Genomic DNA, 16,552 nt, shown 5'->3' on the forward strand with positions numbered 1-16,552 from the left:
TTGGCTCTTGCTTATATGGCAGCACGTCATTGGTAATGTATGTAGGTTCCACTTACAATGAATGTATGTGTACCACTGTCCCAATATTTTCCTATAGAGTATTTTTCTCCTATGTTCCTCTCAAATCATATTTTAACATTTTTTTATATTCTTTGTTGTCCCCACTTATACTCACTTTTGCATTTTTAGAATTTTTTAAAATTATTTTTTAACCCAACCCCACTTCTATCATATTTTATTACTTCGTACTTTCTAGTTTTCTACTTCGTATTATTTATCTTAAAACTCCATCCTTGGAGAAATGGACCAAGTAATAAAATACAGAGAGAGTAATCCATGGTAAAATCATACGTAAAAGCTTAATTGTTTTAAATATAATTTTTCCGGTTTTTTTTTTAGCTGGCTCACTAGATCACATGATCCCCACTTAAACCATACATACACCCTTCGTTTTTTTTTTTCTTCTTCTCCAGTGGCTCGCCTCCTTTCACATCCCTTACTTTGACATAAATTATCTACCCAGTGTCATTTTTTTTAATTATAGTTTTAATTTCACAACAAATCCACTCACATATAGAGTAATATTTAAACAACTTTTAATCAATCGCATAAAATTTATTGTTGGTCAAAGTGATGCAATTGAAAAAAAAAAAAACAAAGGGAGTATTTTGAGTTAAGACAACTTTTGGTGATCAAGTTTTTTGACATTGCAGTTTGGTGATTGAGGTGTATTTTCCGGTGCATTTAACTCACCTGAGTGTTGTTTAACTCACCTTTAACCATACAAAAACTTAGTCATCACCTCCAAAAAATATGATCACCTCATTTAAAAACATAATCACCTGTCAGAAATAAGTTAAGATTTATTTACAAAATTTGTGTTTCTAAAAAAAAGTAGTCGTTACAGAATACAAAGTGAATATCTTCTTCCTTCTTATCCATAACAGAAACAGAACAATATCAAAAAAACTACTTCATAATATTCCATTATAGCGCTTCAAAAATCACAGCAATCTAATTTTTTTTTTTAATCCTGCGAGAAGAACATTTAACAAAACTGGTTATGGATAGATCCAATATTTTTTGTCATTGCAATAGAAGGCCAGTACAAAGAGTATCAAGGACAGTGAGACATCCTTTCATGAGATTTCTTATATGCCCCAAATACAACCAAATTGATGGCTGCAATTTTTACATATGGATTGATAACCGACATGATGCAAAAATTGCATATGAACTGATTATTATGCTGAAGAGGAGTATGGAATTGGAGGAAGAAGCAACTGAAATCGGGAAGAAATTTAATATACAAAGTGTTGTAATATCATTTTTAACAGTTACCTTGGTTATTGTAGTTCTATTTAAGTGAGGATGTAGATCAGATTCATCAAGTAGTCCCATCATGTGTATGAGTAGCATCCATGTACTGAAATTTCAAAGAAATAAAAATGTTAGTATTATTAAACTGGCGCATTTGTGAGTATATTTAACTGATTTTGCTTACCACTCCCATTCTTTGATAACCATTGGGGTATGTGTACAGCCCAATCCCCATGTTGTGCATTGGTATGGTGGTTTGTGACTATTGAGTGGTCTGAGTAGTTGTTTCTTGGTGATACTCATGCCCTTCCTACCTGTTTGTGTTTGATGACTCTGATGCAGTTGCCTGAGGACAAGTCTTCTTGTTGTGGCCTGTTTGTCTACAAATGATGCACTTATGTTGCTGACCCTGTCTTGTGAGCCTTTCTCCTTGAGCCTCACCAGCTGGTTGTCTCCTCTTTTGCTTTGGCCTATGCTGAATTTATTTTAAGTGAGGAGCTGTTATAGGTGGGTAATTTGACTGTGATAATTCATTTGGACCATTTAAAGGCTCTAGAGGGTAATCATAAGCCTTCAAATAGGTGTTCTTACTATACCAATGGCTAACATAGTGTTCAAGGACCTCCATAGCCTTCCATATTGAAGTGACATCATGCTTGCAAGGATACCCCCTAAGTTGCCATGCATTGCAATTGCATGTTCTGTCAAGTAAACTCAATACATACCTAATTTGAGTGCCCCCCTCCTAACACCATATGAGAAGTTTCCATCCCAATAAGCCACCCACCCCCTTGCAGCAACCTTTGATCTCTCTAATGCCTTTTGGATTCTGGGGCAAATAGGGATTTCTTTTCTAATCATGAAGTCTCTTTTCTTATGCAATATTTCCACGATTCCCTCCCTTATGTCCTCTAACATGGTTATTATAGGTTTATGCCTAGAAGACAGAATGTATGCATTAAAAACCTCATTCATGTTGTTGTCTATACTGTCACAAGTTGCTTGTGGTGTCTGGTAAGCCCTTACCCATTTCTTGTGATTCATGTTCAACAAATCTTTTCCAGCTTCAGCATTTATCTTAGAGAATGTTTCCATATTAGTATTGAAATCATTCTCTGTAGTGCTCTTTGCTATCTTCCAGAAACCCCTCCTATACTGAACACCCCTTTAAGTTTGCTCCTAAAATTGCAGTAGACATGTCTTGCACAAACTCTTGTCTCTGCATCAGGCCAAACATTTGATATAGCATTTAGAAGTCCCTTTTGTTGGTCACTCATGATTGTGTAGCCATAACCATTCATTGTGTAGGAGAATATAGGTACTAAACTGCGGAATAGACATGAATCATATTCATTAAGCACCTAAACCAAGGATCTCATGCATAACATATAAAAAAGTAAGAATTATACCTTTAAAGCATGATTCCACAAGTAATTGAGCAAGAACAATAAGGAGAACAAGAACCCCATGTGTGATTCCTCTACTAAGTCCACGAGCACGGATTAAATCTCCAATAATGCTAGTTAGTTATGACCGAACACTTCAATCAACCTTCTACGGAGATAAAAGCCACGAGCACACCACAACACCACCCACGCGCCGCCACAGGAGGGGGTCGTACGGACAGGGAGGAGAGAGAGAGAGCCAAGTGGAGAGAGAGAGAGAGAGAGAGAGAGTTAGGGTTTTGGGAAGATTAGTTTCTTTTGTCACAATTCACTGTATGTCAATTGTTATATCATGAAACCCTAGGCATGGTTTATATTTATAGATCATATCTAAAATTAAACCATGTCAAGTCCAAAACCCATTAGACTCTTCTAACTATCCAAGCCCAACTATCAACATGGTATGTCATAAACTCATACCATGTGTGACCCAATACTCTTTTAACTCGTTTAACCCAATACTCTTATGTGTGACCTTGTAGGATCCACTCTATAAGGCTTTGGGCCATTTAGCTAGCCCAAAGATCAATTGTCATATCTGGCACCAAACATTGACGACCCTATAGAATGAACTAATTATCTCCATAACCGTTATCCTTGATATATCTAGTAATTGCACTTATCGAAGACATAACTCCTTCACATTGTCCCCAAGTCAACTACTAGTAGCTCTAGGAATCATTCCCAACTATCAGTGTTTTCAACCTCCACGCATGCCCAAGCTATGGGAAACATTTGATTGTTTCCATCCCTCCCCACAGCCACAAGTAGTTGGCCACCATATGGACCTTTCAAAAAACAAGTATCAATCCCAAAAAAGGTCTACAACCTTCCAAGAAGCCCCTTTTGATGGAATCAAAACAAATATATAGCCTTTGAAACTGGCCCTGATTCAATCCAAACTTGATTGTGTTCAAAGGATTTGCTATTTTGATTTCTTCTGCATATTTGTACAAAAGAGAGTATTGTTGTTTGTACTCCCCTATGATAAGTTTCTGACCCATTTTTCTTGCCTTAATTAACTGTCAACCAGAGACTCACCTTAACCCCAAATTCACTCCAAATTGTGGCAACAATCTCTTGACATCTAAGGTAAGGGTTAACCTTGAATTTCTTGTAATAGTTCTTAGCAATCCATTTAGCCTTTATTTTCTTCAGTTTAGGGACCCTACCACAAGTATGATTTGGAACAAGTGTTTTCACAGCCATAGTTCCACTCTGCTTCTCAACTGATGCCCAAATATACCAAGGACATCCCAAGTCATGCAGTCTACATCTTACCCCCAAAGCAGCTTTTGTGTTCCTAGTAAACACTAAATCTTTTCTCATGCTTACACTATAGTTGGTTAATGCCTTCATAAACTCAACAGCATCGTCAAACTGTTGTCCTAAGAAGAAATGCCCCTCATCATCAGGCCTCAATGTCAACATATGAGCAGAATGAGTCAGTGTCTTCCTCTTCTTCTGTTTGGGGTTGCTAGGAAGTAAGTGACCATAATCTTCCTCATCTGACTCATCAGGACTGTAAGGACAGTCACTGTCACTTTCTTCACACATATCAACATCACTAAGATCCCCTGCATTAAGGAGGCCACTTCTTTATCCCATTCCTTTTCCTTTTTATTATGGAGCAACAAATCCTCTCTTACCTTCCGAAGTTCTTCATCAGACTGGTCACTACCCTCATCATCATAGTCTATTTCATCATCAACTTGGTCTTCTTCATGGCTACTCCCATGTTGCCCCAAAAAGATTATGTTCTGTTACTACAATCTCTTATTTCTTTTTGCCTAGTTAACCAGCTTTCAATGCCCCTAGCAGTCCTAAGCACACTGCCAGCATCATTTTCACCAGCCTCATGCTCTGTGTATAGAGTTACTATTCTATACTTTACTAGCAAGCTAAAAAATTTCTGCAAATGTAGTATCATCATAACTTAGAAACCTGACCCCATTATTCAGTGTCTTATTAGGATCACGATAATGTAGCTTAATGATGTCATCATATCCTAAATTATCAATGACCCTTTTCAACCCAGCCACATTAAAGTCACAAGGAAGTTCATCAAATACTCTAAATTTACCATCAACATAGTCCAAATTAGGGATGTTTTTCCATTCACCGCCATAATGCACAATAAGAGACATAGGTAGGTCCTCCATCTACAAATAGTGTAATCAAGGCAAATAAATAAATATATTCAATATGAAGATAGAGCATATAAACTAACACAATAGGTAATCAAATTAGTACTTCAAAATCATCATTTCATTAATTATAATCATATAAGTACATCCATATCTTTGTCATAGTTGTGACATTGCCTTACAATTGCAAAAAGTACACTATCACACTAAACCATGACAAGGGAGCAAAAGAAACTAGATCAGATTCTATACATTAATACCTACCTAGATCATCAAGTTATACTTTAACTGACTGCCTCTAAAAGGCTAACAACAACAACTAGTACTTAAAGTCAGTTTAAAGCCAAAATAATGCCCTATAGTTACCCAAAAACCAACTCACAAGGCAATTCACCTAACAACAACACTACTCAAGCTTAATCTTCTTCTTCTGCCCACCTGGTTGAGTTGCTTCCTCCCTCTTCCTTTTTTTGCTGTACATAGCTTCTTCATCCTTAAATAACCAACGCAACCCATCCAAAAATTCAGCCCAATCTTGAACCATCCCATTATGAAAGCCGTAACCATTATTCCTCATTATATCTTTAGCCACCCATCACCTTTCACTTTCATGTTAGGCTCTAACATAATCAGGGATCCAGGCCTTAAAAAACCATAGTTCATTCCAGTTTTTACACACACAATTGCACATGCCTTGGGCCTTAGGGGGCAACTTAAGGAAGATGTATATGCATAAAATTTTTGGAATTGATAACGCATGTGGGGCATCCTCTAGAGCCGCCATATGATGAGGGTCGTCTACTGAATCCATCTAACCTAACAAAACACCCAATAATCATGGTGTTAACACAACCACAATTACACATAATTCATGCAAACAAATACTCTATTTTTCAAAAATAATAACAATGTAACTCAATCACTTCTTAGCACAAAATTACTTAGTAACAAACAGCAAATTCGATCAATACTAATAAAAACGTAAAATTGACATAATATAAACATAATTCTATGATTAGACCTAACAATAACAACAATTAGCAGATGAAAGGGGATTATTTTTAAAATAAAAATCGCTTCATTTTAAACCCTAAATTGATAAACAAATCATCATCAAAAAACAACAAATAAAAACAATTACAAAAAAAAAAAGGTGTAAAATTATCAGAATTTTACCTTAAAATGCAATTATGATCCGTTTGTGCAAAGTTTTTCCAGAAATAGCTTCACTCCAACAGAGAATAGAAGATGAAAAGGAAGAGGAGAATATCCTTTTTTTTTGTCTTCACTGGAGTAAATAGTACACAAAGAAGAGAAGAGGGAGAGAGCGCGCGAAATTGGGGAACAAAGAAGCAGAAACTTCATTTCGATAACTGACGTCCTCGATTACAACAAAAAAATTAAATCCGCTTAATTCCTATTGGTTAACCTTAAGTGACTAAGTTTTTAACCAGAAGTGATTAAGTTTTTTCCCACAATTTAATTAAAAGCACCGGAAAATACACCTCAATCACCAAACTGCAATGTCAAAAAACTTGATCACGGTATTTGTGAAAACTTGATCACCAAGAGTTGTCTTAACTCGGAGTATTTTTATATACTTCATCAGTTCTTTTTTTATTGCACCATGAGGGATTTCACGCTTGCCAATGCATTACTTAAGCTATTAATATCTTCAATTATACTTTTGTAAAAATTATAAAAATTTGATATTTGAAAAGACGATTTTGATACGAATCTAACTAGATCCTACATAAATATATTTTTCATAATGGATAAATCAGAAATCATGGTCAAAGAAGATTAATTGAATAGTGTAAAAGTCCTAATGGTGCAATAAAATAAAAACGGAGGAACTATTAATATTTTTGTCCTTTATATTTGCCCCATTTAATTTTTCACATTTTACAAATTAAAAAACAAATGAAAATTTCTATAACTTCGCACATGCCAGAATAATAAAAAAATGTGATAACCTAAACAAATTAGTGATAATTTGTGATTAGAGTTTTTAAATATTTCTCATACATCATGAAAATATATGGAGTAATAAGCAAACAAATAGAGACACAAGAAGTAAGGTAGAGTATGACCATGGTCTTTTAAATTTCTAGACAGAGCAGATTTTAGCAAAGTAGAGAACATAGAGCAGAACGTATTTCAACTGAGCACAACAACTCTAAAAAAAACAGGGCATGATAAAGGGTAAAAATGATGAAATAACAGACAACAGCTACTACCGAGTACAGGACAAAACTTTTTAGACGCGGTAAAATTTTCCGGTATATTATACTCGTATGCAGCTGTAAACTCAACTGGGAAAACACAAACAAAATACAGATCACATCCCCCCAAATTTTGCAGCAGCTTCACCATTTCCTGCTTCCATGACCTCACTATAGTAGAATGAATCATTCACTCTACTGACCCAATTTGTCCGCCATTTCTGCAACCTTCCACAATGCTTCTCTCTTACCACATTTTCTTCCTTCTTTCTCTGTTTCTCTTTCTCTCTCCTCCTCTGTCTTCCGCCACCACCAACCTCGTACTTCCCCATCAACACCCTGACCCTGAAGCTGTTGCTCAAGATGTTCACAGGTATATTTTTCTTCATTTTACTGGAAAATTTCATCTGGGTTTTTCTTAGAAACTCAAACATTGATCTGGGTAGTGATTTGTTTCATTAATGTATGCATTTTGTAAACACTTTTCTCACTTGAGCATTTTATCGAACACCTAATGTGCTTAGAATTACTAGCATTTTGCTTTCTGTTTTAGCTTCTTTACTTAAATTGGCAACTTGTATATTCTATGAAAAACTGAGTCACAATTGGGGACAACCCCGGCTCAAATCCAGATTAATCGGAAGTCTAGTAGGCTCTGAATTACCAATTAGTCAGATTCTAGTAAAAGTGTCACTGACTTTATTGTATTCAATTACAGAATGGTGAATGCCTCACTTGTAAGAAGACAAATGCTTGAAGATTCCAAGCACACACCTTCATCCTCTTGCTTAACTGGCAACCCAATAGACGACTGCTGGCGGTGCGACCCACATTGGGCATCGAACCGCCAGAAGTTAGCCGATTGCGGCATTGGCTTCGGCCAATCCGCACTAGGCGGAAAAGGGGGTCAGATCTATGTAGTCACTGACTCATCCGACTCTGATGCAGTAAACCCGAAACCGGGTACGCTTAGGTATGGTGTGCTCCAAGATGAACCCTTGTGGATTGTTTTTTCGAGTGACATGACAATCAAGCTCAAATATGAGCTAATTGTTAGTAGTTACAAAACTATTGATGGTAGAGGAGCAAATGTACACATTACAGGTGGTGGGTGTATCACACTTCAGTATGTATCGAATATTATCATACACAACATCCATGTGCATAACTGTGTTCCTGCCGGCAATGCGCTTGTGCGGTCGAGTCCTACTCATGTAGGGTACCGGTCGAAATCGGACGGTGATGGGATGACAATTTTTGGGTCAAGTAATATTTGGATTGATCATTGCTCTTTATCTTCCTGTACTGATGGGCTGATTGATGCTACTGTGGGGACCACAGCTCTCACCATTTCTAACAGTCATTTTACTCACCATAACGATGTTATGTTGCTTGGTAATAGTGATGGCCATGTGTTGGATGAGGGAATGCAGGTATAATTTCTTATTCAATGTATGTTGGTATGTTCGTATTTTTTGTTTATATATACCTCCGCTAATTTTTAATTGCAACAAAAGGGTATTATTTATGAGACATGAAATATTTCTTTGTTTAACTAAGAGTTAACAAAGGTAGTATTTGATTCAATGAATTGAGATGGTAAAATAGTTTCACTTTAGCAACCCGACTCTAACGTGGTAGTGACATTTTGTTGATTGTGTAAAAAACAGGTGACATTGGCTTTTAATGTGTTTGGAGAGGGAGTAGTGCAAAGGATGCCTAGGTGTAGAAGAGGGTATGTGCATGTTGTTAACAATGATTTCAGGTATTGGGAAATTTATGTAATTGGAGGGAGTGATAACCCCACAATCAATAGCCAAGGTAATCGGTATACAGCCCCGGCCAACCCGTATATAAAAGAGGTTAGACAATTTGTACTTTTTGTCTTACCGCATTTGCTTTGGCTTCTCTGCTATAAATTTTTTTAATGCCTTTTGTTATGATTTCAAAAAATTGATAATTTGTTTTTCCACCCTTCTTGTCGGCCGATTTAAGTTTAATACTTGCATCTAATCCATTGTCATTTAAAATAATGCGCGTTTACAAATTGAAAAGTTAGTTAGGTGGTAAGATATTACTTTATGGAAAGGAGTAGCTAGATAGTGAAGATATTTCAAGATGGCACAAGCAGTGTTTTGAACTATTTCACTTGAAGTAATTTAATCCGTATATCTTTTCCCTTAAATGCTTGATAAATTCAGAGTATGGAGTATTATAGCTTTCTAAAGGAAACAAAGAACTTGTTTATTTTGTTCAGTTTTAGAGATTGTTTCTTGAATTTGTTTGTAGTATTATTGTTTATGGATCGGTGAGGAAGGGACCCACAAAAATATATGATAGACAAAATTTTGGACTTTTGAGACCAAGGACAACTGGTTTAACCAATTGAGGCTTTAAATAAAGACCTTTAAAAATTGGAATCTCATGTCAGTTCTCACTTCTCAGATATGTAGTCATACTGTCATAGTCTACCCAGTGGATGTGGGCCTGTCTGAAGGTGCTTGACAGCATATATAGAGAATCTTTGCCATCTTTTTCCCCAAGGATTTATTATCATTATAATTAATTATAGAATGTCATAGTATTCTATTGTTGAACATATTGAATTTAGTTATATTTTAAATTTGTATTGGAAAAATGCATGTTTGAATTATTTAATTAACGAGTGATGTTAGGTTGTTATAACAGATCAAGAACACTATCATATTTATAGAGTTACAATTTGTATATTCTAAAAATATGTCAATTTTTTCTCCAATCTAAAAGAGTAGTGCAAAGTAGTGGGTTGTAAGGGGAAATATGTCTACCTTTAATCCTCCAAAGTTATCAATCTTGATAAATAATATATTATATGCTCAAAATAGTTGTGCTGTTTGCCTTTTCATGGTCTCCAATGAACTACATTGGAAGCCTATAAAACACAATCCAACAATATTAAGCCACAATCTTACCTATTCTCCTATGCAGACCTAATAGCCCTACTGCCTCAAATCTAGTGTATCCACATGGATGGCATTGCCTTTACTATTTGTAATCTGCCTGTCAATTTCCTCATTGATGCTTCATCTTTGGTGTGATCCACAGCAATGACTGTGTATCATGTTATTTATGCTAGTAACGGAGCTTGCTATACAATGAAATTACATCTCTGAATGGGGCACGGTTTCTTTATGAGGAATAAAATTTGCTTGAGAATAACATGATTTGTATTCTGATTTACTTGAGCTGAACACACAAGAATGTACAATACAGTATTTTCTTTACATGTTATTAGTCTCCCTGGATGATATTTGTAAGATAGCTATTTAAAATGACATTAAATTATGAGTTAATTGTTGAATCTCCTTACTTAGAGGCTTGGAGTTTGGTCTTACTATTTCTGACTTCAGGGTTGTAAAGTGTCAACGAATTTAGTGTTCGAAATTTAATATATAAGTATAATGTGAGATTTGGTTTCCTCTTCTTTTCTCTTTTAAACAAGATGAATTCTGTGTTTGTAAATTAATGGACAGAGAAAAAAAAAAAAAAAGTCTTTAATTGTAATGTTGGAATGTCATCAGGTGACAAGGCGTGTGGAATCAGGGGATAAGAATTGGCAAAGTTGGAACTGGAGGAGTGAAGGGGACATAATGTTAAATGGAGCCTTCTTTGTGCCTTCTGGAAATGGTTTAACTTCACAATATACCAAAGCCTCTAGTATTGCACCCAAATCTGCAGCAGCTATTGACCAGATTACCATGTATGCTGGTGCTTTTGGAGACCCCAGGTAACTGTTAAACTAATCCAAGCTCTTGAATTGTTTCATCTGATTATTACTTTTACTCTTATAAGTTATACAAGATTATAATTTTTTTTTTTAAAATACTAATTTTCTGTAATATATTTTCCCTTTTAGTTGTTACTGCTTCAAACTAAGATGAGGAATGTGTAAAGTGAATGAGGAAAAGTATAAGAAACCATAAAAATTTTCAATTTTACAGTATATTATTCTGCTGGGAGAGAAAGTGAAAAGAGCTTCTTTTTTTTTTTTTTTTTTGTTTTGTTCTCTTTAAGAATCATATCCATAGGACCATAGCCTACTTTTGGGGCTTTTATCCCCGTCGTACCTAGCTATACCCTCCTCGTCCCCTATGGTACTTGATATCCCTTGTTTTAAGAGACATTGCAACATCACTCTCTAGCGTCCCTCACACGTACCAGGGATATTTTGAAGACGGAGAGCATGACTACTGATTCCTCTGTGCATCATGGCTTTATACTTGTTATTGGTTCTTCTGTCCTTTGCTGCTAGTTAATATTAATTGTGTGTCTAGAATGTCAAATAGATTGGCTGTTTCAATTACTTTCCATTAAATGTGTACTCCTTTTCTTTTCCTGTTCAAAGTATACTTGACTATTAGTGTCTTTCCTCCAAATACCAAAACTTGTACGTTCTAGCCAATAGATATTTGCACATTACTTTTAGAGATACATAGATGTATAAACTACTAACTTTGCTTCATTGACATCATCAATATCATGATACTCATAAAATGTACATAATCGTTATATAGGTTAGTAAACAAATGTAAAGGGGTAAAAAAAACCAACTCTGCAAATTAGGATATGGGCTTAGCTTCATAGCACAACACTAATGTACCCTGAAAAATACTTGTTCATTTTAATTGTCATCAATTCACTTTTTGTAAAGCTCCTCAAAAAGCTAATGCACAAAGTTAAAAGGTAAAGATTTCTCCTTTGCCACTGGTTGTGTTATCAAAATTGGCCCATCATCCATGTGCTGATAAGGCCTTTCTTCCTGATAATGACAGTTGCTGACTTTTAGCTCATCCTTGGTCCACACATCTTAGCTCATATCTACATTTTAGGTTGTTTCTGATCAGTGATTCTAATTTTTCTAATATTAAGCACATTTATGAAAGCATTACTTCTATGGAAATATGAAAGAGTCATTCATCTGTGGTTCATCAACACATTCATAGAAAGTATGTGAAATATTATAATTTCTAAGTGGGAGAAATATATCAATGTGTAACTAGTAAACTACGAGTATAAATGAGGAATAAAGTGAAACTTACCTAGCACCCATATAATAGCTCCATAAAATTATCCAACCAAAGAAACAAATTCCCTTTTCCATGCAATTTAGAGCTCCTATGCTTATCTGGCCTAACTAATCAGGAATTTCACGAGTAACAGGTTAGTCCTTCCTGTGATACTTTTGCAACAATAGTAACAAGTCACATGCAGAAAGATGAAAAAGATTTACAATACAAGTTATCTGGTCATGTATTGGCCACATTCCCATTGTTTATATGAAAGTCCAAATGATAATTATTGGCCTATTATTTCTAATTTTTTCCATACAAGAAAGGTTTTTTTTTATAGATATAGACAATGTTTCCAAGGGCTTCAATGTTAAAACTAGCGATTGTAGTCTGATAAGATATTCTACTTGCAATCAGCCATTTTTCGACCTGTTAGTGATTAGCTGCAACAGAGTAGTTTGTTATACTACGTAACTCTTTTTAGTGGTTTTTGTCCAGAACTCAGGGTAGGGGTACAACATAGAAATAAAAACTAATTGTATTCCCTTTTTTTTGTTTCGAAATATCCATAATTAGGAAGGTTGAACTAATAAAATTCACCTAGATATGAGGTGAAAATGTGAAACCTATTTTAACCTTGTTGAAATGTGTTTGTCTTGAGTATTAATAGACTGATAAGGTGAAGGCTACTTTATTGTATTGATGCATTGAGCTTTTGATATATATTACATACGAAATAGGGACTGCAGACTGCTAGATTTTAAGATTCAAACTTTGCAGCAGAAAGAAGTCTGACTATTAAAGAATTATCTTCAATCTTCGTCTTAATGCTCCAAATATTTACATTCTGCTAATCTGCTCCACAAATTTGCCAACAATGGCAGCTAGGAATGTGCATTGTTCATTTGTATCCTTGTTCTGCTTCATGGGTATCTGGCTTATAACATTCAGTCCCTCTAGCTGAAGCCTAAGACGAAATTGATCCAAGTTTGAGAAAACTGGTATAATTAGCAGTAGGGAATCACATCTTATAGAGCTGTAGATTTCTCGCATTAATCCAGTACTCTAGCTTCAGCATGGCTTGAATTTATAATGAGATATATTTAAGTTTTTCCCATTAGGGCCATTTCTGTAAGGGCTGTAACCCCTGTGAGGCCTGATATGGATCTATAAGCCTACTGGCTGCTGCGTGAAGTTTGCTGCCATCTTGAAGCAGAGTGTTTACTTCCATGTCACTTGACCCTAGATCCAATCCAAGCCCCAAGCCACTCATCTAATTCATCTCTACCAATAAGTTTGGTGGTTTTAAGAAAAGCCATCTTATTTCCAATTTTCCATAATTAAATTGTGCCCAAATCTATTGTCCTGGCTTCAAGATATATATTGTGGGGCAGCCAGTCCAGATTTTGGGCGGTTGCCCACTTTTCGTCTGCCATTGATAATTTTGGCACTCGGGTAGGTTGATTACCAAACGAAGCATTCTCTATGTGTAGACATTACCTATGATATGTCTGGGTCCTGGCTTTTGGCCTTACTCCAGGTCTGTTTTTGGCCTAGCCCATGATCTGCTCTAAGCTCACCACAATCATTTCACCTAATATTTCCTTTCATCTTTGAATGATCGTCAAATAAGATTATAATTCTTTTGATTTGACTCAACAAAATCCATCATTAGAATTTGCTTATTCTTTCTTTAAGGTGGATGCCATGATTATTACCACTGTGTCCTTGAATGTTATTTTCCTGCACTATTAATACTACTGTGAAAATAAGGAAATACTGCAATATCTATGAACTTTCATAGAAGGAAATGTTGCAAAATTTTATGGAACGAAAGAAAAAGAAGAAAGAATCTACTAGTCAAGTGCTGGAAAGTTACGTGATTTAATTGAACTAGGAACAATTCGTGCTGTTATAATTACAGAGATTGTTATGTCAAAGATGTAAACTATGCATTTGTGTGATAAAGTGGTCGGTGGAAAAGTTTCCCAACTTTTTTTTTTATCGTAAAGTTGGGTTTGTAATAAAACAGTTTAATAGAGATGATAGATATAAGACAGCTAGTATGAGCCTGCATTCCAAATCATGTTTCCATAGTTATGTGAGTTTACCGAAGGATCTAGTAGTTGATATGAGCCTGCATTTTCCAAATCATGGCATAGTTATAGGCCAATGGAGGGCCGAACCATGTTGAATTGCTGCTTTGATATGTTCTCCAAATCATTGAGTTGGGATTTTTTTGCTTATATTAAAGCATCATTTTAATATTATATAGACTATGTACCTCATGAACTAATTGATTTCAACTTTGTATACATGTAGGGATGACACAAACATGCCACAAGGCGGTGGAACAAGCACGAGTAGCAGCAGTCAGGCTAAATCTGGCTATGGATCCAGCTCTGGCTCTGGCTCTGGCTCTGGATCTGGATCTGATGGTGATACAGACTACTTTGGCATGATGTTTGGGAGTGGCGGACCACCATCCTTATCTAAAGCCTCCATTTTCTTGGCTATTGTTGTCGTTTCAATAATTTGCACGATTACTAACCACGATAACTTGATGTCCTTAACATTATTGTGTCTATAGTTATTAATCAAAACAATTAAACAAAAACCCGGAAAAAAGTTACCAATTTTCAGTAATGTCCTGCGGCTTTGTAACTTAATCTGCTACCATGGGGGAAGTTATTAAACACAAGAACAGAACCCAAAGTAGTATGGGCTGAGCTGAACTGTATATTTTGGAATCATGAGAAATGCCTAATCTAATCACTAATTAATTATTCTTCAATATGTAATGTGCTCTTGAATCTTGTCTCCAATTCAACCTTTTACCGTCTAACATACACTAATTCATGTACGAAAAAAATGCTCTCGATGGCCGCAACTGGTGAAAATGGAAATTCAAATGAAGAACATGACCAAATTGCTCGTTCTACTAAGAAGCCTAAGAGAAAAATTATTCATCAAAACTCTGGTGGAAGCCAAGGTTTCAATGATGATGTGATGGAAGTGGAGAATTTGCATCAAGGGGCCAATTCTAAGGCTATGGAAAATAGCCCTAATGGTGTGTTCAAACCTGCTGAATTACCAAAATCCCAGCCCTCGTTTAGAGATCTTCTGAAGGGATATGGTAATACTCAACTGATGCATCAATCTTTGACTATTGGTACGGAGATTGAGGATGATGAGATTTTGGATGATGAGGAACCTCCGGAGGAAATCCTCAATGACAGCAGGTGCCCTGTAATTAGCCTTTCGAAAGAGGAGAAAAAAAGACTAAGACAACCATGGACTACTTCTCTAATTATCAAGATGTTTAGTGGAAATCTTGGTTACATGGGCCTGATGAGGAGGTTAAAGAAGAAATGGAACATTCGTGGAGAATTGGCTCTGACTTATATTGGCTGCAATTTTTATATTGCAAGATTCACTAATGAGGCTGATTACAATTATGTTCTTACTCAAGGTCTATGGTTGTTGGATGATAATTATCTCACGATTCGAAAATGGGTCCGAATTTTGTTCCTGATGATGCACCTATCAAGGTTCTAACTGTATGGATTAGGATACCCAATCTTCCAGTTGAATACTTCGATATCAACTTCCTTAACAAAATAGGGTCGAAAGTTGGTAAGGTGTTAAGGGTGGATAAAACAACAGCACAAGCAGAAAGAGGACATTTCACAAGAATCAGTGTTGAAATTGATTTATCTAAACCCTTACTCTCGAAATTTTGGCTTAAGGGAAAGGTTTGGAGAATCCAATATGAAGGAATTCGTATGGTTTGTTTCAAATGTGGTAAACTTGGACATGTTGAAGATGACTGTAAGCCAGATGAGGCTTTTGAGAATAATCCTCATGTTCGAATTGAAGAAAATCCCCTGTTTAATCAACAAGGAAAGCCTGAGGAATTGGAGAACTTTGGCTCATGGATGTTGGTGAAAAAACCAACTAGAAAGTATGCTCCTCGTCAACCTGAGGGTGTACCAGCTGCTGAAAAACTCAATTTGGGTGGTAATGGGGTGGCGCGTGATGCTCAGAGAACTCAGAAGGAGGGTGAGATGGTTAAGGAAGGTAGCGGATTTCAAGGGGGAGGTTCTAGATTTTCCATATTAGATAACCATGATAATATGGAAATAGAGAATAATGGGAGTGATTTAAGGGAAATTGTTAACTTGGATGACCCTTCACAGGCAGGTTTAGGAGATAAATTTGCAAATTTTGATATTGGTAATATTGATGTGGGAATTAGGAAGGATTCGAAAGTGACAATTAAGAAAAAATCTTTTTCAAAAAAGATTGATTCGAAGATAAGCAAGGATATTTGCAAATCTTTTTCCCAAGATTCTATCACTCCTCTC

At 35.9% G+C, this 16,552-nt stretch overlaps 1 protein-coding gene across 1 annotated transcript; it reads left to right on the forward strand.

Moving 5' to 3' along the window:
* The first annotated feature begins 7,168 nt into the window (after nucleotides 1-7,168).
* On the forward strand, nucleotides 7,169-14,979 carry LOC110722133 (probable pectate lyase 18). The gene is made up of 5 exons (XM_021901386.1): nucleotides 7,169-7,510; nucleotides 7,856-8,570; nucleotides 8,808-8,999; nucleotides 10,698-10,903; nucleotides 14,508-14,979. The coding sequence occupies exons 1-5, from the start codon at nucleotides 7,374-7,376 to the stop codon at nucleotides 14,773-14,775; spliced, it is 1,518 nt and encodes a 505-aa protein (XP_021757078.1). The 5' UTR covers nucleotides 7,169-7,373; the 3' UTR covers nucleotides 14,776-14,979.
* The last annotated feature ends 1,573 nt before the right edge of the window (nucleotides 14,980-16,552 follow it).

This window comes from Chenopodium quinoa, unplaced genomic scaffold (assembly GCF_001683475.1).
Source record: "Chenopodium quinoa cultivar QQ74 unplaced genomic scaffold, ASM168347v1, whole genome shotgun sequence".
Classification (NCBI taxonomy): domain Eukaryota; kingdom Viridiplantae; phylum Streptophyta; class Magnoliopsida; order Caryophyllales; family Amaranthaceae; genus Chenopodium; species Chenopodium quinoa.